Below are 22,969 nucleotides of genomic sequence, written 5' to 3'. Positions count from 1 at the left end.
CAGTTGAGCATCAGTGCTATGTATATTACTGTATTTGGACTGATTTTAATATATAATTTTATAACAAAATAAATAATGCCTTTATACAGTGCCCATATTTGTACTTAAACAAACAAACAAAAAGAAGCTTGGCGGCTCATTACGCAAGATACAGCTCAGACTAAAAGAATATTACATGATGTCCCTGGAAACGAATTATAATATATATTTCCATATTTATTCTATATATATTTATATATATTTATATATATATATATTCAAGTATTTGTTTCTCAGGCAAAAGCATGTGAATACTACGGATAAACGTTTAAAATATATGTTAGTTGACATTATTGCGTTTTTTCCCTTTGAATTGATATTTGTGCCTTTTTTTCAGAACTGTAAAATAACGTTACAAAAACACAAAGCCTATTTTGCAACAACAAGAATGTCACGGTACCAGAAACCAAACTGGGCTTTTTTTTTCTTTTTTTTTTTTTTTTCCTTTTTTTTTCCTTGAAGCGTTTTAACGAAAAAGAACATAGAAAATACAAACATCCCACTTTTTCAAGGTCACAATGTCCCTCTTCCTGCAGTGCAAAGCAGGGGTTTTGTGCAGCCACGCTCGAAAGGAGGCGAGTTCTTCACGTCCAGGCATTTCAACATGATCCCTTCAGCATCCCCACACAGCTCCTTCCTTTATCGCAATGGCAGCGCCGGGACCCAAGGCATACGTCGCGTGTCTTACGTATACGCAGCTGAAATCCCCGCAGCCAATATGCTCTTGTTTACTCTTTCCAAAGTCACACTTTCCTTAAAACGGAAAGTTTAATAAAGTTTCAAAGGAAAAAAAACATGCTTTTCAACCCCTTCTCCTTTGAGTCCATTCCCAAAGCTAGCACCATGACATTTTTTGAGCTACATGTTCATAGTCCATAAAAAAATAGTGCCTTTTTTATTACTTAACAAGAACTTTGACGTAATCCGTGGCGATGTGCAATTCGCAGATTCTTCTCTGCTTTTCATTTGTGATTACAAGGTGCTGGAACAGGAATCTAATTTTACAACAATTCCTTACAGTGTGGATGTCCCTTTATAGTTACAGGTGCAAACTAATATTTAAAAAGGACTAAAAGAGAGATACTTTTGTCTCGGGAGAATGCAGTGGAATGGGTTCGTTCATGCTAGCTCTAGCTGTTCCTCGCGTTCTGACGTCCTCCAAACTGGCGAAAACGTGCGACGTTCCGCAGCTTCGTCGCTCTTTCTTTTGCTTCTTCACCTGAATTGTGTTCCTCTCATTTATGATTTGTTGGTGAACGAAACAGCAAGAATAGAAACTTGAAGAGCGTGTGAGCACGTCTGGTGGGGAAGGAAGAAGGGTTGTTGAGGACTGCCACAGAAATGACGTCAGAGACAAAAAGCTTTGATCCCCTAGTCTTTTTTTATCGACTCTGTGCAAATGATCCTGGTTTCACTTGTGGCTGACGTAGTTTTCTGTGGGAAGAAGGATGGGCGGCAGCTTGCTGGGAAGTGTGATGAGAGGCCTGTGGTGGTGCAGTTGCTCCTGGGCCTTGATTCTCTCCGCCTGCCGCCTAAACTTCTTGGCCCGCAGGATGGCAGGGACGCCCCTCCGTAGCCTCTGGGCGGCCTTCTGTTGCCACACGTCATATTTGGAATATTTCACGGTCACGTGCTTTCTTGGGACATCCTGTTGCGAAAGTAATAATAGTGTTAGAAAATGACTCCTGAAACAGTTTGAAATTCTCACAGATATCTTCTACGATTGCTTGGAAGATCTCTAAAAATGACTTTAAACTCTCTGAAACTCAAAAGTTTTGACTAACAATTTTAATGATTTTGCAGATGTTTTGCCAAAAACCCTAAACTACCAAGACAACACCCCACTTGAAATTATCTTGCCCAATCCTCGTTTTTCTTAAAGTCTTAGTTCACCCCAAAAATGAAAAATCTACCATTATTTACTCACTCTCATGTCGTTCCAAACAGTCTCCTCCTTTTAAAATCCATACAATGAAAGACGGTGTGTAATTTTGGACCCAATTGACTTTCTTTATATGGATAAAAAAATTCTTCAAAATATCTCCTTTTGTGCTCCGTAGAAAAAAGTCATATAGGTTTGGAAGGACATGATGTTGAGGAAATTATGAATTTTGGTGCAAATTATCCATACCAGATGTTATTTAAAGTGCTATCAATTTCTAATACTAACAAAGAACAAAACTCAACACTGAAGAATGACAAGGAAGGAGATATGGGCATTGTTCCATTTGTCCCCAATGTCCAACCAGCTAGTCAACATCCAGGTCATTTTGAGAGACACTGGTTTCGTAACCCAATCCAAGTATGTGATGTAAATCTACTGGAAAATGTCAACCTAGATATGACCTCTCACTTCTATCATATCATTTTCCACTTGGTCAGCAGCTTTAGGGCAATACTTGCTTACTAGTTCCTTACTCTGGCTCATTGTTTTCTTTAAACCCACATGCCAGGATGAACAAGTTTGGCAGAAACCACAGGACAATCAAGATGGTGCGTGTGATAAAGTGCTGGAGAGTTTTTTGTTGTTTCCCACGGTCAACATACCTGTTTAAATGCGGGCATCACCGGGATGACCTGTAGGGATGTGGCTGAAACGTCCCTCTCTGACTTGGCAGGTTTAGCGCAGTATTGTTCCAGTAGAGCTAGGTTACAACTGCTAAAACAACACTCTTCCACAATCCCACGATTTTGAGAACGCCGACTATTCGACCTACTAGTTGGTCGACCTGCAGGGATACAAATAAAGATCATAGGTTTATGGGAGAGAAGCTCTTAGATGGTCACATGTCAGACAAAATTGATGAAGTTCACCCAAAAATGTCCTCATGTCATTGCAAACCTGTGTTCAAAACCAGTTTTTTGTCCATGTAGTGAAAGTCAGTGGTGACCAATGTTGCTTTGGACCCCATTAACTTCTGTTGCATTTTTCAAAATATATTCTTTTGTATTCCAGAAAGTCATACAGGTTTGGAAGGACATTAGGGGGAGTAAATGCTGACAGGATTATACAATGTTGATTGAACTATACTAGCCTAAACTGGTTTGCTGGGGCACTTGTCAAATACTCCAGCTGGCTGACCAGGTAACTCTACTGAAAAAGTTGGTTTGATAATCATTCGTGTTTTAAGTTCCCATTCACTGAGCCTGGTCAAGCTGGTGTTTAGCTGGGTAAATAGGCATCCAGCCTGATCAGCTGAAAGGTGGAAAAAAATCCCTAATTAAAACCAGCCAACAGACGAGCAAACTAGCATAGACTGATTTATTTTTATTTTTATTTTTTTCCAGCTGAACACCAACATAGCTATGCTGAAAGGCCATTTGACCATCTCAAACCAGTTAAGACTAGGGGGGGGGGGGGGGGGGGGGGGGGGGGGGGGGGGGGGGGCAAGAAAGAAGAAGAGATTTGGCTCAAACTCTCCAAACAGTTGCCATCAAACATGCAAACACATTCAACAAACCCTACAAACAAGTCAATGTAAATCAAGCAACAGTGGCCTGATTCCATTGTCAAAGCAGATTTCATTATCGATTCATTGTGTTTTGACTGGGATGCATCCACGGTGTATAATAAAGGCAAAATCTGTGGCATAAAATGGAGTCTGTTTATTTGTTTTCTCGCCCGGACTGATCTCGTTATGCCGTCTAATTGAGCTGTTCGAAATCTGTTTCGAAGAATTCGCCGACAACCCAGCAACACTGGGTTGGAAGACCGAAAGCCTACAAATAAGACAGCTAGAGTGTTGAAGGGCAAAAGTCTTTGCTTCTGTTTGGATGAGTAAATGGTGGATATCCTTTGACCTTGTCCTTTGCCAGCTCAGCAGAGATAAAGAGAGCATGAAAGAGAGGAAGGGGGAGGGGTAGAAGAACAGACTTGGCATGAAAGAGCGAAGATACAGGACACAGTAATGGAGGTGGGGGAGCCAGACCGGGGAAAAGGAAGGAACAAATTGATTTTCAGTCAAATATTATGCGAACGATTGGCGCTTCTCACAACCGCAATGATCTGAAAGGGTGTTCTTGATTGTAGGATGGGAAACATTGAAGAGTGGATCTGGTGGATAGAGGGGGGAAAATCTGCGCTGGCCCAAATTGGATAATGATCTTTCGGGGTAGTTAGGCTTCTGTGGACAAGAGAACACAAAGGCCTTGTCTGTTTGTCAGTGCTGGCGTGAGTAAGACGACAAATATTTAAAAAGTTGTGCTCTCGACCCCCTCCGTGCATGTGAACGGTGTACAACCAGCAGATGTATCTGGTTCTGGATTGAACGATCGGCAATCATTGCACTGAACTAGTGCAAATCAATTGGTTAGTATCTGTTACGCTAAACTAGTAATGAAGCTGTCTCAATCCATCCAGCCGTGTAAGAGGACAAACAACTTTTTTTCAATTGAGTGTAGCCTGGGAACATTTCTGGAGAGGTGAATGGAATGCCACTTGGGTACTATTACTTTCCCTGGCGGAATGTGCAAGTAAACAACCAGGCCATTGTGGCTCATTTAGCATCCCTTTCATATGCAATCACAGATATCGCGAGAGAATGCGCCCAGTCAGCACAATCTGCAGAGTCTTCGCTCGTAACTCTGGTCGTTCGTGACATACAATTGGCAGGGTTTGCAACCAAAGAAAAGAAAACACAGAGATGTCCAAATGTACGTACTGAAATAGAAGCCTCTGTCTTCGCACACAAACTGTAGCGCGTCCACCAGCTCTCCACCACATAACGTTTCAGCTGAAGCGACTTCGAAGGCAGACAGGGTTAAAAACAGTATGCATATGGGCATCCGTACGGACCAGTACATCTTTATGACCTGCAGAGATAATGTGTTTTAGTTAGTTTAGATGGTGCATTTCATTTGTAATGTACAAAGCTGATTTTTTATGCCATTTTTATATATAAAGATATCACGTATACCTTAAATACTTAACATAATACTGAACACCTACTATTAGCTTCCTCAAGGCATTGAATTTAGTAATGCAATAAAATGTCTGCATGCATGGCCATCGACTTGCTTGATCACATGATTTAAACCAGTATGTCAATGTACAGTGTGGAAAGCATTAACAATAAGTTAAATGTATACATGCAACACTGGAATCGGTTTTTTCACTCTCTGATGCATGTAGCCTTTGTTTTAGCAACAAACAAAAAAAGGTCAGATTCCTGAGTAACTACAGTATTATTTCTTTCACCAAATGCAATACTTAATACACCCTGGGAAATTGTGCATTTTGTAGTTAATGCATTTAATTTTTCACTAAAAATATGATATTTTAAAGTCTAAAGACCTGCTGATCAAGATCTTCCTCTGGTAATAGTCATTAGATCCTTCAGTGCATTCCAAATCGCCAATGCAATTCTTCAAACACGCTGGGATTGTACTTGCATGCATCGACTTTTTAATTAACGCTAGAATATGCATTGCTTGTCCACGTCAAAAAGAGCTTTTATCTCCCTTATTTAGGCTACACTCTTACACAACGTTCAACAAGTTGCAAGACTGCTCAATATACCCAGCTATCTCATTCCACACAACTCAGCATATAATTTCCCTAAACCCAGCTCATTTAAAGTGCTGTCGCCCCCTTGCGCAACTTCTTCCCCGTGCGCGCGTATCCTGAATGAAGTGTCAAGACCATTTTTATTTGTAAAGCGCTTTACTACACATTGTTTCAAATCAGATTTATAGAAATTCATTACGTACATTTCTATAATGTCTTATATTTCACATTTAGAGCTGTCAAGATGTTTAGAGCTGTTAGCAGTTTAGAGTGTCAAAAACATCTCCGTTGCATTACGCGAATTGATCGTGCAAAAGACTGCATCTACAATCTCTTTTCGTTTGCAAACGTGTCAATTTCTGATGTTTATTCAAGTAAAAAAAATAAATTCTATTTAAGAGAATATCTTCAGATAGTCCAAGATTTCATAAAGGTTGTCAAAATATTTTCTTTACCTTATTTATGAAACTGTCTGTTCTCAAGCAGGTATGGCAAACAGAATGATGTTTTAGTTGGTCCTCCATGACAACGTAAAAAAAATGCGGTGCTGTTGTATTTGGTTGAAAAGGTCTGTTAGTTTCCCCAGTTGGTGTTAGGATGTTGTGTGGAGCTGTCCCAAAAATCAGGCGACAGGCAAAAGTTCTGTGAGAGAACTATTATATACCCAAACCCGCCCCTTAACACCCCCCTCCACCCCCCGCCCCTCTCGTGCGCATGTCCGTGAGGTAAAACTCGAAGTGGTCAGTGAATCTCCAGCAGTTTTCCAAGAATCCCAGATCACAAAAAGGTCAATGAGCATTAAAATATAGCCTATGCTTTCCTAAAATATTACGACGGCTACATCGTTATTTCACAAATTATTTTAACACCGTCCTCAGCCAGTTCATTAATAAATACATAAAACATATGTAGCCTAAATAAACTGATGAATAAGACAACGCTCGAGATTTCAGAAACGCACACGTCATCAGTATCAGTGTACAGAGTTCTGGCAGGACAGTCGATGTGTAAAATTGTACAATGGAAAGTGCCCGGATGATAAGGAGTGAAGATGAAACGCTTTACGCCGTCATTTCCTCTGATTTCCACCTGCCTTATCGATCCTCACGCGAATAGTGGCTGTAATGATGGTAATTCACTTTACAGCCTGACCATTCAGAGCACTGAGAGGATAATGAACAATTAGCTCGACTTGAATTGAACTTAAATTGGTTTGATTGAATTACTTGGAAATGTCATCCATCACCTGGCAAAGCAATAAGGGCCATTATTTGATGCAGATGTTATTCTTCGTGGACACCAGTCTCCATCTGATATGAAATGCAGGGTCCAAAATGTCTAATACTGCCTTACTAAAACACCTTTTGAAATTGTTTTAAATCATAATTATCATGTGAACAATAAATTATATGTATATATATATATATATATATATATATATAATTATATGATCAATAAGTTATGACAACATAATTTTGTATATATGTGTGTGTGTGTGTGTGTGTGTGTGTGTGTGTGTGTGTGTGTGTGTGTGTGTGTGTGTGTGTGTAAAAAACAAAAAGTTTACATTTCTGCCTTACATTTTTTAATATAATCAAGTTGGATGTCTAAGTTATCACACCCACACCCACACACACACACACACACACACACACACACATATATATATATATATATATATATATATATATATATATATATATATATATATATATATATATATATATATATATATATATATATATATATATATTGCATATATATTGCAAATAATATAATAGACTATAATATCAATTAATATAATATAATAACTAAATACATAATATATGTATATAGGCCTATACTATACACAATAAACATATGGCAAATTGTTCATTGTTTTAAATGTCATGATCATTAAGATTAATGTAAGCTATTTTTTATTTTATCTTTTAAATGGTGTGATTGGATTGGCCAATGAATGTTTGATGAAAACTCATTTTAGGGTTGGAAATCTTCAATGAAATTCCGTGGAGATCACAAAATGTGGAGATCACAAACCGTGCATTGTAAAATGAACAGCTTCTTGCCAAAAACAACGCTAAAGAAACATTTAGATATGCAAAGTGATGATAAACAGCGCGAAGTCTGGTAGAAATTGATGAGAAAATTAGAGGAAAGCAATGCTCCTATATTCTTTGATTAAAATGGCGCCCCTGCTGGTCAGAAGAATAATAGCGGCGCGTGAAAAAAAGGGGGGCCTGCTGCTGCTGCTGGCATGAATTATCAATGCACTCTGTTACTGGAAGCACCATTATAAAGACATTAAACCTCTCTTCCTCTGTCTCCTATTATCCATCAGATGAAGGAAGCAGGAAACCCAAAAGATCTGTAGGGCCTTGCAATAAATCATTCACTGCATTCAGTAAGCTGCATTTTCATCTTACTCAACTCGCCATGCACAACAATGGATAAAACTGCCCATGATACAGGACCAACCAGTCCACAACAAAACATTAGAGGTCATCAATAAAAAGCACAGGAGGTTTTGAGATAACCAATATGCGCAGTCAGCAATATCCAATGTTTGACCTGAATAGCTCTCTGTTTTAAACTCGGTGACCTCAGTTTAATTGTTCAAATTATGTAAAATAATATATCAGTCTTCGTTAGCGTAATATCCTACACCTACTGATTTACTACATGACGTATTCCACTGTGGGATTTTTAAAATGTATTTAGTGGTTGGTTGCGTATTCAAATGGTAGATCTTTCCCACTACTTGGATCCAAAATCAGAATCCTCATCCCGATCCTAACCTCTAACCTCATGACACGACCCTTACAAAATCCCTAGTCATTATGCCGTCCCTCATCAAAAAGTGCTGGTGTTGGACGCCTCACCTACATATATGCTTAGACTACCATCTGGTGGTGGTTGTTTGATTTAAGGTTCGGTCGGACAAATAGTCTTCTGAAACCAACATACTTTTCCTGTAAAAAGCATTTATGAAAGGGTCGATTTAATGTAAATTCAGAAAGTAAACCACAAGAACAGTTTGGGATGTTTTCAAATATATTTCTTTATAATAGCACATATCCAATTTGCACTACACAGTTTTCTTGCAACTTTATTTACGCTTAATAACAGCAATGGTATTTCCACTTTTTATGCATTGTTTGCAGAGACTATTCATATTTATATTACATATTTTCTGGAGAAAGTTGAAAATAAACAGGCACCAATCAGTAGGCCAGGATTTTCTTTTTATGAATGATTTGCTGTTAATAATAAAATATTTCTACCATCTGTAGAAGAACCAGCTCAATGTATTTGGAATACTAATACATTCAATTTGTATTGATTATACACATTTGATTATATATTGTACATATTTGTTTCTTTTTTTTTTTTTTGTATAGTACTTGTGATATTTCATAAATAACTTTTGTCTTCAATAGCGTCAGGGTACGATTACACAACAACGATTTACCAAACAAGAATTCGCATAACGATCCCGTTCACACGGATCCGCAAAAACGGCTAAAAACGCGGTATTATTCATGCCAGGCCAGTAGATGGCGATGTCACTTTGTAAAGCATGAAGTCACCGTTTTCACAAATTTTGTAGTTTACAGAGACGATAACGGTATCGTTCTTTGAATCCCGTTTTCAAAAATTTGCATTGTCAGGCCCCCAAAATGCCGTTATTGTGTAAACGAACGGACAAAACGCATAAAAAGTGTTACGTTTTTAGTTGAAAAACGTTGTTGTGTAAACGCCCCCCTTATTAGCTGAATTTACAGAGCGATCCATTAATCCAGAGATCAAAAATATCATCAATGTCGTCATTTAATCGCCCTCATTGTTCCAAAAATCTGTGTGAATTTCTTTGTGGAACATGAGAGAAGATTTTGAAGAATGCTGGTTTCGGTTCCCATTGACTTTCATTGTATGTTTTGTCCATACGAACCAAAACTGTTTGGTTACAGACTTTCTTCAACATATCTTTTTGATGTTCTACAGGTTTGGAACGACATGAGGGTGAGTAATTGATGGTAAATTTCATTTTGGGGTGAACTATCCCTTTAAGGTTTCTGGTATGGAGTTCCAACATGAGGTTTTGAGGCTAGCACTCAAGTGTTTTAATAGCATTGACGCCAGTATAGCAGCAGATGTAGACGTAGACGCACAGCATAACGATGAGACGTCACATATGAAGCGTAGAGGAACAGGAGAGTTGTTCGGCTCCTGGAGACAGGATCAAGCCAGCACATTCAGGGCATCCGTGAGGATCTTCAGCTCATCTTTAATGGTCTCCAGCCCCTGCTGGATCTTCAGAGGGTTGTCCAGCACTTCTATGCCGTCTGTGTACGGGTCGAACCGCACAGAAAATGGTCTCTTGATGCGGGTCACGTACGCTCTGTTGTTTAAAAAAAAAAAGAAGTAATTCTTGTCGTTATAGAAACAATTTAATAGCAAATAACATGAAATGTATGCAGTAAATTCCTTCTTTTATTAGTCAATACTTGCTAGATTTTTAAGGAATTATTGAATCTTTGCAAAATGTTTTTTTTTTTTTTAAACCGAGTTTTATAGAGTAAAATAAGTTGAATGAATGAATGAATGAATGAAATACTTTGGCATGTCCTGTGGTTTGACATGCTAAATGCAATCTAAAACTATTTCAAATATTAATTTGCATTCATTTAAAATTAGTCATAAATATACAATTTGCCTTATATTTTCATTCATATTTTAAACAAAAGTCTTGTTCGTTTTGGTTCAAATATTAATGAAAATTGTTCATTAAAAAGTTCATGGACATGTAATGCAATAAATAAATAAATGTATTTATTTATTTATTGAATGCATTACATGTCCATGAACTTTTTAATGAAAAACTTTTTGATGAATTTTTTAATAAAAAAAAGTTTGTACCAGTAGCAAACAGTAAAGACAAAAACGATGCAAATGTATGTAATATCCTATTTTTATTTTATTTGTGAGCATTTGTTTTATTGACTATTTTAATTAGTTAGTTAGTTAGTTTGACACAAATTAAAAATATATATATATTTATGTATTTTCATTCATTAATTCAATTTTTCATTACAGAGAATGTAATTATATATTAAAAAAAAATTCTTGTCATAAATGCATTATGTAAAATTGCTTACAGTATCTTTTATTTTAGTTGTTTTTTATTTTAGAATAAATAAATAAATTCATGAATTCATTCTGAGAATGTAATTTTGTACAGTATGTTTTTATCATCATACATACATTATATAAAATTGCTCACAGTATCTTTTAGTTTAGTTTTTTCCTTTTATTTTAGCATTAAATAAAAAAAAAAACTTCTTTTTTTTTTTTTTTTGCAAATAAAATAAAAATGCAGACAAAAAAGCAAATGTATGCAATTAATATTTGCTTTATGGACCACTATAATAATTAAAAAAAATGTTTATTTACACTTTTTGAAACTTATTTGCATTCATAGTAAATAATATGATGGCCAAACATACAGTATTTTTGGTGCAGCTCACCTCAGTTTCTCTGTAGCAACTGTGAAGCTCTCCGACACAAAATAGACGGGTTGGTACGTCTGGTCTTGGTACGGCTGAACAGCCACAATGTCCGGGTCAAATTCCCGTCTCTCTGGCTCATCTGAGAGAGAATGCTGACAAAACAATGGGCAACATTAAATGTCAAATGCATTCATCATAAAAAGCAGCCAAAACAGTTCGTACGAGAAAGGCCACCAACCACCAGCTCGCCGAAAGACGACAGCAGTCCCGCTCCATACGCTTTGATCTTCCCTCCTTGCTTACACAGTCCGAACTCCACCGTGAACCAGTACAGCTGGAAAACACATTCAGAACAAACACATTCAGGGTTTTGAGTGTGTACAGCAGCAGAGTTTGATGGGATGCTTTGCACTTACTGTTGACAGTTTCTCAATATCTTCATCAGAAGCTCCAAGAGAGGCCAGACCAATACTCTGAGAATTTCAGGACATAGATCCGAGATCAAAGATGTTAGGAAATATTGGATATGTACATAAAGCAGTTTTTGTTTTTTGTTTTGTTTTTTTACCTGAGAAAACTGTGCAAATGTTCTATCAGCCAATATCGGCACATGTCCAAGAAGTTCATGAACGCAATCCCTGGAACGGAAAAGATACAAAATAATAATGATTATTTGTGACTATACTGTGCCATCATTTTCATTAAAGCAGACTTTACTCTTTTTTTTTTAAGTAGGACTTAAGAATATCGTTATATGTAATTTCATCATTACTTCTATTGAAATATGGTTAAAGTGTACTGCCAAATGTATTGACAAGCATTTATGATAAACTAAAATACACTTTAATGTCATTTCTTGTAATTTATGTATAAGTTAACAACACACACAGTTTTATAATTATATACATGTGCTTTATTATATCAGTCAACACATCAAAATTTGTGTTCTTGGTAACACTATTTTACATTGTCCTTGTTACATGTACTTACTGTAGTTATACATATAATTATGCATAATTATATGCAACTAACCCTCAACCAAATCCTAATCCACCCTAACCCTATAAGTACATATAGTTAATTAATATTACTCAGTACTTAAATATATAATTACACTGTAACAAAGACACCTAGGTTATTTTAAGGTGTAATTATATATTTAATTACTGGGTTATATTAAGCAACTACATGTACTTACTATAGGGTTAGGGTGGATTAGGATTTGGTTTAGAGTTAGTTGCATATAATTATGCATAATTGACTGTTATTACTATGGTAAGCACATATGTAACATATGTAACAAGGACACTGTAAAATAAAGTGTTAACAAATAAAGTGTGACAAAAATGATTTTACTTTAAAGTAAAAGTTTTAATTTGACATTGTTACAAAGTGCACTTTTTAAATGTGTACTTACTGTAAGTGTGTTAAAGGAGAACTCCGGTCAATTTTAACATTGAGCTCATTTTTTTGTACATTTGGAGTGCTGTCAATACAGAGAACAACTACAAAAAACGGTGTTGCCTACACCGAGTTATTCTATTTTTAAAATTTGCACCCTGTTGACTTCAATAGGGCAAGTAGTAAGCCTGCTTTTTAGCCTCTTAACATCCTTTAAGTGTCATTACAAGTGCACAGAAAATGTGAGTGATTCCTTCCGAGTGAACACGGGTGGATCTGACTGCAGTAGATGTTAGAGATATTAATAAAAACGAAGTTAATTCAGCCAGCGCTCATACCTTTGTTTACATCCTGTTTTCGGTGGAAGGCCATAGTAATCGATTGTCGAGTTCACGCGCGTGATCATTGGTAACTAAACCTATGCGCGTGAACTCGACAATCGATTACTATTGCCTTCCACCGAAAACAGGATGTAAACAAAGGTATGAGCGCTGGCTGAATTAACTTCGTTTTTATTAATATCTCTAACATCTACTGCAGTCAGATCCACCCGTGTTCACTCGGAAGGAATCACTCACATTTTCTGTGCACTTGTAATGACACTTAAAGGATGTTAAGAGGCTAAAAAGCAGGCTTACTACTTGCCCTATTGAAGTCAACAGGGTGCAAATTTTAAAAATAGAATAACTCGGTGTAGGCAACACCGTTTTTTGTAGTTGTTCTCTGTATTGACAGAACTCCAAATGTACAAAAAAATGAGCTCAATGTTAAAATTGACCGGAGTTCTCCTTTAAGAAACAGTTCTGGATGTCTTCTCTCTTTAAGTACATTTAAGAGGCCTTTTATTTCATTAATATTATATTATCTGCAAGTACAGTTGTTTTAAGATTTGAAGTATGCTGCAAGTGAATATTTAAAACAATTAAGTACACTTCTTTTTCACAAGGGCTGCAGTATTATTTATATAATGCATGGACAAGTATGCACTGTATACAATGTACAAATACATATCACATGGAAAACAATAAGTTTCTTTTTTTGCACGCATATTTTTAAGTTATTTTCACAAATGGAATTAAGTAAAATCTACTTAACTGAGTTAAGTAATATAAACAAAGAAAATAAGTAACTTTAACTTGGCCAGTTAAAGTTTGGTGAGTAATTTCTACTAATAGTTGAAGTTTATTGCAAGACTATGTTGTTGAAAAATGCAACCTTATAATTATTCATGCCCCAGTGCATGATGGGAACACCAGTATCAGAAAGTTGAGTAGGTGTTACTTCATTTTATAGCATTGATATTTACAATTTAATTTCTACAAGCTTAAATTGAATATAGAATTTACTTTGCTTCTCTTTTTTTCATTCTTGCCTGAAATAACTTATTCAGGTAGAAATTTCTGTACATTTCTGTAGTATTTATTTATTTACTTACCACATAATAATTTTATCAGTGCACATGAAAAATCTCTAAAGTTTAGCTAATCACATTTAATTTTAATTTTTTTAAGTGTAATATGTAATTAAATTGTAATTACATGCAGTTAAGTGTCCAAAAACATTGCAATCAGTTCGCACTTAAGTATATTCTTTTAAAAAGTATTATTCTGTTATAAGTACTATTTTAAAAATTATGCTATATTGAACTCCTTTTTCACTACAAGCTCCTTTATTTTATTTGACATACAATTTTACTGGGTTGCAGTGTTTCAGCGTGTACTAGGCAGTCAGCCTACATCTGGATGTAAATCAAATGCTTAATAAACAGGAAGTGTCTTCATAAATGTAAAATGTGTGACAGTAAGTCTCTTACGGTTCAGGCGAGTGCATGGGGGAGGAAGCGTGCCGGATGTACTGCGTGCACTGGAACACACGGAAGGCCAAGCTCGCCAAAAAGTCTCGAGCGGAGAGGAGACCTGCCACTGGCCTCAGCTGGAAACCTGTGCGCTCTTTATACATTAGAGAGAGAGAGAGAGAGGTGCTTGACTGTGCCAAACTCATCACCATCCCTCTGTCTGGTTGCTAGGGTGTTGCTATACTGTTGCTAGAGTGTCCTAGGTGCTATGACATTTCTATGCACGTGTTCTGAGTGGTATGGTATTGCCATTGTTATGCCATTCCTAGGGTATTTTGAGTTGTTGCTAGGGCGTTGCTATGTGGATGTTCTGGGTAGTTTATATTGGTTGCTAGGGTGTTTTAGGTGATTGCTATGGCATTACTAGGTGTTTGTTAGGACAATGTTATGGATTCGCTAAGGTTTCCTGAGTGTTTGCCAGTGTTTTTGGTGTATAGTTGCTGGCTGGTTGCTGTGAAATGCCTACGAGGTTGCCAAGGTGTTCTAAGTGGTTGTGAGGAAGTTCTGGGTGGTTGCCATTGTGTTGCTATGTGGTTGCTAGGGTGATCTAGGTGACTGTTATGGCATTGCTATGCAGGTGTTCTGAGTGGTTACTATGGCATTGTTATGCAGTTTCTAGGGTGCTCTGGGTGGTTGCTAGGGTGTTGCTATGAGGATGATCTGGGTGGTCGCTATGGGCTATGTGGTTGCAAGGATGTTCTGGGTAGTTGATCCGGCAACTTTGCAACAGTCGGATTCTGGATGTAAAAACTCCATTCATGTTCTCCATAGGGAAATTGATTTTGAACGAAAACGTATAACCCTTTAGGTTGTTAATCAATGGTATTTGCCTCTGATGAAAACGTTTGCCCTAAATATTTCAGCTTATTTATTTTTAAATAATCATGTTTAACAACAGAATGTCTGGTGAAAAACTACATTACCCATGATGCTGTTCAGAAAATTACATCAATCAGAGAGTCGCAACATGTGCCAAAAGATCTCCACCCACTCCCATGAGGCATTGCAAATGATGTCATCAAGTCTGTCTCATACATATTTATCATATCATAGCTGGTTGGTGTGTTTCATTGCTTATAACTCTTTAACGAAGACTTTTTTAAAATACCTATAGGAAATATAAATAGAAAAAATACTTCTGGAACCAGCGGCGATAAAAAAGGTTCCGGAAGTATTTTTTAAATTTGTTTTTTTGCACTGTTGCACACTATTACAAGGAGAATGCTAACACATTGCTATGGGGTTGCTAAGGTGTTCGAGGTGGTTGCCAGGGTGTTACTGTAGTAGGATGAAGTTGCTACGGTGTTCTAGCTGGTTCCTAAGGTATTATGGGTTGTTTCCAGGGTGTGGGTATGTGGATACTAGGGTGGGTCAGTGGTTCTATGTGATAGCTATGACATTGCTATGAGGATTTCTGGGTGGTTTCTATGGCATTGCTATGTGAATCCTAGGGTGTATTTGGGTGGTTCCTAGGATTCTCAGGGTGGGTTGCTAGGGTGTTGCTATGTGGATGCTCTGGGTGGTCTCTAAAGGCTAATTCACAACGCACCTACAGACGGCAACTGACACAGAACCTGATTTCACCAAGTACAACATGTTTCTGGATCCTGCATCTTAGTTGATCCTGGTACAACATCCCAATCAACCAATCAGATTTGAGGGACACGTTTACAGTTTATGTCAAGTTTAGGATTACAACCAGGGTTACATGCTTCTAGATCAGTGTTATTCACCTGTCATTTCCCTCTGATTTTAGGCATGAGTTATGGGCAGGGATAGGGTTAGGACTACATTTTGGGACAGGAATGTTGTGCCAGGATCAACAAAATATGAAAGTGTCTAAATCGGCAAAATCAGGACATGCTGAGAAGAACGTGCTGTGATCTGGTGACTCTCGGCGTTGGTCTGTGTCTGTCGGTGCAGTGTGAATTGGCCTCTAGGGATATGTGGTAGATGGGGTGTTGTAGGTGGACGTTTTGGCATTCCCAGACAGCAACATAGTGTCGGCCCAAATCCGGCCCACATCTGGTACATGTGGAATCCACACATTCCAGATGTGGGCCAGATCTAGGCCGGCACTATGTTGCTGTCTTTGTTACTAGGTTGTTTTCTAATGCATTGCTATGGGGTTGCTATGGGTGTTAGTGTTGACTTCTAAGCGGTTGCCAGGGTGTTGCTGGGTGGTTGCTGTGGCATGGCAATGTGGTTGCTAAGGTATTCTAGGTGGTTGCTGAGGTGTTTTCCGAAACGCTAAACATATTGCTAGTGTTTTCTGTTACTGGCAATACTGAAGAATATTTACAGTAACCAAACATGATTTGTCATACTCAATAACATGTTGAATGACGCACGGGTTGCACTGTTGTCTAGCTGAGCTATAATTTGATTGGTACCTTTTAAGAAGCGGGACACATCCTCCAGCTGAGGGATGTTATCGGGACTGTAGCCACAGTGTTTCTCCAGCAACTGGAAAGCCTCTAAGTGTTCGCTACAGGCGTGGGTCGTGTACAGATCTCTGAGGGTGGAGTACACTTCTCGCCTGCACACACATTTGGTTGCATGTGAGAAATTTGAACTAATCTGTTCACCAAGGATAGGTTGTTTATTTCAGCACAACGCACCATGTTCCGATCTCCTCTTCCGTATACTCAACTCTAGGAATCGATTCTCCTCTGGAAAGAGACAAGTGTCAGTCAAATATCTGTGCCTATATGTCCATAGAGGAAAACATTGCATTATAAACGCGGCTGTTGCAACATACTGTTTATATTTGAAGGCAATGTCTCCAATCATCTTCCGTCGTTTCCTGTAAACAGGGTCAGTGAATCCCTGCAAAGACATTAAAAAAACGTATATAAGAAATACATGACAGAATTTGGGTAATCAAATGTAGTTATGTAGAAAGGAGGAACTATTCCAACACTTACTGGATGATCCTGATCTAGATCGGGATCAAATTTGGTGACAAGATGATGGCATCTATCCAATTCAGCAATTTTTCTGGGAAACCAATGAACTGAAGAAAGACAAAAGTTAAAAAGCGTAAATGACATTCAAATAAGGAAAAGAAAAACATACTGAGCAACCGTACGTATTAATAGACGCACATTTGACCTCTTTTGTGGTTTTGACGTCCTCTGCACTCCTCTTCAGAGAGCTGACCAGCGTGCTGACGTCTGACAGGTGCACCTCACACTGGACATAATACTCCAGATCCTCCAAGCCGTCCTTTGGTTTTCGGCTGGGTCTGGTCTCAAGATGGTGGATCTTGGCTTCAAACGTCTGTGGTGTTCAGTAGTTGAGCATTACAATAAAATCCCAAAGAAAATACTAGAAATTAATGCACATATTGTGGCAATGCCATTAAGAAAGTGAAAAAAAAAAAAAAAATCTTAATCTGGTGAACTCTCAAATGTACAATATATGAAAACGATGACCAATTCTCACCATTGATAGTTGCTTATTAGCTTGCATATCACTAGCATATTGGCTCTTTATTAGTACTTATAAAGCACATATTAATGCCTTATTCTGCATGATCATATTCTACATCCCTTAATCTTACCCAATACCTAAACTTAACAATTACACTAACTATTAATAAGCAGTAATTAAGAGTTTATTGAGGCAAAAGACGTATTTAATAGTGAATATGTTCCACAAACTAAAGTGTGACCAAAACTCTTTATAACATTTGATTTTCGAATGAATTAGCAATTTAAATACGTATAAATAAATGTCATAATACACATATTGATATATTATTATATTAAATATTAATACATATAATGTCATACATTAAAGTAGATCATTTAATTTGCAACATTCTTGCATTTTGTTGTTCCTCAAGAAAATATATATGAAGAAAAACATATTTAGAATGTAGATTAAATGTAGACAATTTGATTTGGGGATATTTATAATTGTTTAACTAAAGTAACTGTAACTCATGTCAATAACCTAATTGACGAATAACTATTTAATATTTCAGAACAAGTGAAAAAAGTAGCCTAACTAAATTTGAAACATCTTCATTTGAAATAGTCCTAAAGGATCTAAGGCTCGAATAAGAACCCCAAATAGCTGTTGTTCAGGATCTTAATTGATTCACAATGGATTCTTATTTGTGCAGATTAGGAAAAGATTCTAAAATCTTTTCGAAAAAAATAAAATCCCATCCGTCTTACCTCAAAAACCTTGAGAGTGCGGGACAGCGCTGGGCTCTTTGAACTCCTCAGAGAGAAGAAGAGACTGAGCAAGGCTTTCCCATCGCTCTCCTCAAACACGATCTGCTCGTTGAGTCCCGCAACCTCCGCTGCCGCCGCCGCCGCCTCGCGCTCCTTACGCGCATCCTCGATCAAACTCTGCCGCCTTCCCACAAACCTCTGAGACTGTTCGAAGACAACACCGCACATCATTGAAGACGACACATTCATGTCTATTCAGATGCATCTAATCTATAAATAATAACGTAGACCTGCTTACCTGTTGGACATCGGATGGAGGTGATTTACATCTCCAAAAGCGCATAAGAACTTCAATGCAGTCTATGTAAACCTGCCATATAGCTCAGACTTAATCATTTGCTCTTGAGCCAATGTTACAGCCACTTATAGACTTATTTTCAAAGCGTTTGCGTTTACTAATTACCGCGTAATGCTGTGCGTAATTCTCAACGGAGATTCTGTTTACTCACAGCAAAACGGAAGAGATGGAGGAGCATCTCAAATGCTACACGTTACTCAATATGCGAGAAGTAGAAGTTAATTACATTATTTCTCAAATTATTAAGTTAATGAAATGTATGAATTTAATTGCATCAGATACCAAACTAACTGGCATCTGTAAACAAATGCTGGACGATTTTTTTTTTTCTCAAAACTTCTTAAAAGTTTTCTCACTTTTAAATTGTATATTATACAGTAATATGTTTGTATAATATAATGTATAATTCCATTTATAAACATTTGACATTATTTTTTTTTATTTTTTTTAAACTAATAAATAAATGGCACTTGGTTTGGTATCTTGTTTTTTAATAAAATGAAATTCATACATTTTAAAGTGAGTCTTAAGTGTCAAAATCTAGCCATCTGTATAGATTAATTAATGTAATCGTAGAGAGTGTAGATTTTCATGATCAAACCCCCATGCGTAAACGCATCTCAATTTTATTACAAAGATTGACGAGGAGGAAATGTCAAATTATTCTTGCTTTCTTTCTTGTTTTTTTTTTTTCTTGTTTTTTTTTTTTTTTTTTTCTTGTTTTTTTCACCCTTCATTCTAAAGCTAAGAGGAGCGCACAATGAAGTTAAAGATTCTTACCGTGATAGAGTCCGAGCGCTCGAGTTCAGACGCAGCTCTCCGGATGCTCTTCGTGGAAGACGTGGAGCTGCTTGAATTCGGCATATTCAGATGACGCGCGCACGGGACAGATCAAGGTATCTTATTTTGCTCTCTTGGGACTGCTCACTTACTTCCATCTGTAGCTTTCTTTCCCCTTTATTTATAGAGATAATTTCTCTTGACTGACGTCAAACCGACCCCCTCCTTCTCCGCCATTGAACATCTTGAAGCCCCTCACAACACATTTGTTGATAATTCGATTCTTTGCTACGTAACTGTCTGTCATTTACATTTGTCACTTGTTAGTGTATGAATGAAAAACGTGCATTTGTTGCCTTAAAGAGCGATTATACTTGAATGAACCCATTAAAGCATGCTAAATAATATCAGTGATGGATTTTTTTTTTTTATCTAATTCAAATTAAACCAGCTAATTTAGATGTTACAATTTTTAGGTTAGCATTTTTACATATAAGGTTTTAAGCTTTTTTTAAAAAAAAAGCTAATGAAAAAATGTCTGTTTGCTTTAGAAGTGATTTTGTAGTAAGTGAATTTATAGAATTTATTCATTTCATAGTCATTTTTGTTGGTCAAACAATATTTGTGGGCTACATTTTTGTTATTTTTATTGCTGTGTTGTGAATTGTTTTGTGTTTTATAGTTTCTTTTTTTTATTTTATTTTTTTGTCTAAATTGTGCTGAAAGGCTTATAATATAGACTTGGGATGAAGGGACAGTATGTGGCTAAACAAAATAACTGAAATGTTTATTGTTGTTAATGCACTGTAAAAAATTTCTAACCTCTCCAACTCATTTTCTAGTGACTGGTCACATCTAAATTTTTAAATTGGCCCAAGTTCAATTCTTGTTGCAATAGTCTGTTAACATTGGCTCAATGAGAAATAATACGTCAGACTAATTGAAAAATTTAGATGTGATCAGTCACTAGAAATTTTTGACTTGGGGATGTAATTTTTTTTTACAGTGTGCTATTTTTAATTAATTTACTGCGTATAAAACATCTGAAAAATAAATAGCTTTGTGACGTTTACCAATTAATTGACAACTCTTCCACAATCCATTTTACTAAAGCCTTGGTTTAATTTCCCCTTTTTTAAAATCTTGCCCATGCAGCTCTAGTTATGCTTCTGTAGGTCTTATACTTGGCATTTAAGATTTTTAATCTAAAGTGACCAACTGCAATTACAGTCAGCCTGGAGCAAGCTGCAAGGGCATGATGATGATAGAACAGGACTCAGTACTTTGGATTGAACCTCCAACCTTTGTTTTAGCAGCCCAGACCCTCAAACATTATCCAGTCACCCTGAGGGTCTAACATTTATGTTAAATGACATAAGCCAGAGCTCGACTGGGTAACGTTAAAATGTAATCTGTTACCCTGCTGAATACAAATCAGTATGCAAAAAAAAAAAAAAAAAAAAAAAAAAAATGGTATACACTTCAGATATCACAGACAGCAACATAGTGTCAGCCCAGATCCGGCCCAGATGTGGGCCAGATCTGGGCTGACACTATGTTGTTGGATGTTCATTATATTTCTTATCTAAATAAAAAGGATAAGTGCCGTTTTAAAAAAACACACTTCTAATGCACCATTCAACATTCAAAATCAAGTACCGTGCCTGGCACTTAATAAAATGTCTTTCCTTCCAACAAAAGGAAACAAAAGTCAACTGTGGTAAATTGAGTCACTTTATCAGCTCAACCGAAAATCCATTGTCATTTTCCTCAGCAGATGTAATTGCGATTAAAACCTGCCAGTTGTTTTCTGTCTTCTACCTGAGCATCAAGTGATCCATCCAGCCGTGAACAGTTTGATGTGTAAATGGATTAAAGTCATGATGCACAGAGCCCTGCGGTCCGGATTACCAGCAGTTCCAGCCTCAGATGCAGCAACAGCTGGAAAAGCGCTCGGTCACTGGGGGGTTGTGTCTCTAGGATGAGATGAAATGCTAAAGAGTACTTGCGTACCCTCAGGGCTGTGTGCCGAAAGAGTGTTCTTTACTGGGAGGGGTGGAGGACAGGAAAAGATAACGCTTAGTGACATTAAAAGAAAGCACACAGATTTTCTGGATTGTTCACAGTCAGTTTGAGTATGAAATGCAGCTGAACTTGTGTTTCTCTGATCTCTAGTGATCTCTCCATGGAAGGCATTGGATAGTGATTTGGATAACAGGTCTCGCAGACATTTAAGTGTTTTCTGTTTTCAAATTGTGGCTTCAAAAAGGGATAATGGGGGTCACTTAAGTTCTTCAATGAATCATGAAACAACACATTTAGTTAGTTCTGGACCTTGAATCTGTCAAACATCACTGTTTGTTCAAGTTCTGTTCTGTTTGTTTGCATTCAAGTCATGACAGACTGATTGGATTTAGAAGTTGAACGTGCATGAACGCCACCACAAAGTCGTAATTACGAGTGGGAAACTCAATATTTTCTTTGAGCCCAGAGTTGGGGATATTTCAGTAAGAAAACATGGCGGAAGCAATGGCTGTGGTTGATGGCAAATTTGTTGAAATGTATGAAATTACAGTTTTATTACTGTATATGGACAAAAGTATTGGGACACACCTCTTAATTCTTGAATTCAATGAAAATGGGTAATTCTGAAGAGTTCAGTGAGTTCAAGCATGTTATTGTGATTGGATGCCAACTTCGTGAAATTTCATCCCTGCTAGATAATTCGACAGTAAGTGGTATTATTGGAAAGTGGAAGCATTTAGGAACAGCAGCAACTGTAAAGTCAAAGAGAAGGGTCATTGACATTAACTTCCACTGACATTAAAATATCAGCGCAAAAACGTATGCTACAAGTGCAGTGCACGTGACATAAATTTTCATTACCATAGTACTCATGTACTGTACATAGCTCGATTTTTCAAACCAACAACAAAATGCCCAAATTGACATATTGTTATGAGAAGTTTAAGACATACACGCAACTAGTTCAAATGAGTACAAAGGCATTTTTATTGGTTATAACTTCTGTAGAGAAATAGCACAGAGACTGAACAATGATGATACTTTGTTTGCATGCTTTTAAATTGAGTTTACTTTGAAAGACTTTACGTTCGGCTGTACACATATGCTAGCATATTTGTAAAAAAAAAAAAAAACGAACTATTCTTAAGACTTCCCAATTCATAAATACAATCTTCCTCTGAGGTCTTGAATGCATCATATCATCTTATATCTTATGTGTTCTGTCAATCTTAAAGTCCCCCTGTAGTCAATAATTTGATGCCTTAAAACTCATCAAAATGACACATTTAAACGTTTTTTCTTTAAAAA

General features: G+C 37.0%; 2 protein-coding genes across 3 annotated transcripts; both read right to left on the bottom strand.

Annotated features, from left to right (window-relative positions):
* Positions 1-493: 493 nt before the first annotated feature.
* Positions 494-6,172, bottom strand: igf2b (insulin-like growth factor 2b). The gene is made up of 4 exons (XM_079859892.1): positions 6,001-6,172; positions 4,701-4,851; positions 2,587-2,768; positions 494-1,687 (listed from the first exon to the last, which is right to left on the bottom strand). Exons 1-4 carry the CDS (start codon positions 6,067-6,069, stop codon positions 1,451-1,453), a joined length of 639 nt encoding a protein of 212 aa, XP_079716018.1. The 5' UTR covers positions 6,070-6,172; the 3' UTR covers positions 494-1,450.
* Positions 6,173-8,584: 2,412 nt separating this feature from the next.
* th (tyrosine hydroxylase) lies at positions 8,585-19,792 on the bottom strand. 2 transcript variants are annotated; one of them, XM_079859215.1, is made up of 14 exons: positions 19,637-19,792; positions 18,797-18,868; positions 18,499-18,702; positions 17,419-17,593; positions 17,239-17,327; positions 17,073-17,140; positions 16,933-16,983; positions 16,705-16,850; positions 14,270-14,405; positions 11,624-11,693; positions 11,472-11,528; positions 11,294-11,389; positions 11,074-11,207; positions 8,585-9,947 (listed from the first exon to the last, which is right to left on the bottom strand). In XM_079859215.1, exons 1-14 carry the CDS (start codon positions 19,718-19,720, stop codon positions 9,788-9,790), a joined length of 1,542 nt encoding a protein of 513 aa, XP_079715341.1. In that variant the 5' UTR covers positions 19,721-19,792; the 3' UTR covers positions 8,585-9,787. The 2 variants fall into 2 exon arrangements, with proteins under 2 accessions (XP_079715341.1, XP_079715342.1); XM_079859216.1 differs by lacking the exon at positions 18,797-18,868.
* Positions 19,793-22,969: the final 3,177 nt, after the last annotated feature.

Source organism: Squalius cephalus (genome assembly GCF_949319135.1).
Source record: "Squalius cephalus genome assembly, chromosome: 23".
In the NCBI taxonomy this organism is placed as follows: domain Eukaryota; kingdom Metazoa; phylum Chordata; class Actinopteri; order Cypriniformes; family Leuciscidae; genus Squalius; species Squalius cephalus.
This window is presented reverse-complemented; position numbering and strand designations above follow the sequence as displayed.

What these genes read in the sequence shown, in the direction of transcription:
- igf2b (XM_079859892.1), bottom strand. Translation starts at nt 6,069, where the DNA reads ATGGAGGACCAACTAAAACATCATTCTGTTTGCCATACCTGCTTGAGA. An exon ending in CAGACAGTTTCATAAATAAG is followed by an intron (nt 4,852 to 6,000) that starts GTAAAGAAAATA and finishes TTATCTCTGCAG; the next exon opens with GTCATAAAGATGTACTGGTC. An exon ending in AGACAGAGGCTTCTATTTCA is followed by an intron (nt 2,769 to 4,700) that starts GTACGTACATTT and finishes GTATCCCTGCAG; the next exon opens with GTCGACCAACTAGTAGGTCG.
- th (XM_079859215.1), bottom strand. Translation starts at nt 19,720, where the DNA reads ATGCCGAATTCAAGCAGCTCCACGTCTTCCACGAAGAGCATCCGGAGA. An exon ending in GAAGAGGAGATCGGAACATG is followed by an intron (nt 16,851 to 16,932) that starts GTGCGTTGTGCT and finishes ATGTGTGTGCAG; the next exon opens with GCGAGAAGTGTACTCCACCC. An exon ending in ATATTGAGAAACTGTCAACA is followed by an intron (nt 11,390 to 11,471) that starts GTAAGTGCAAAG and finishes TGTGTTTTCCAG; the next exon opens with CTGTACTGGTTCACGGTGGA.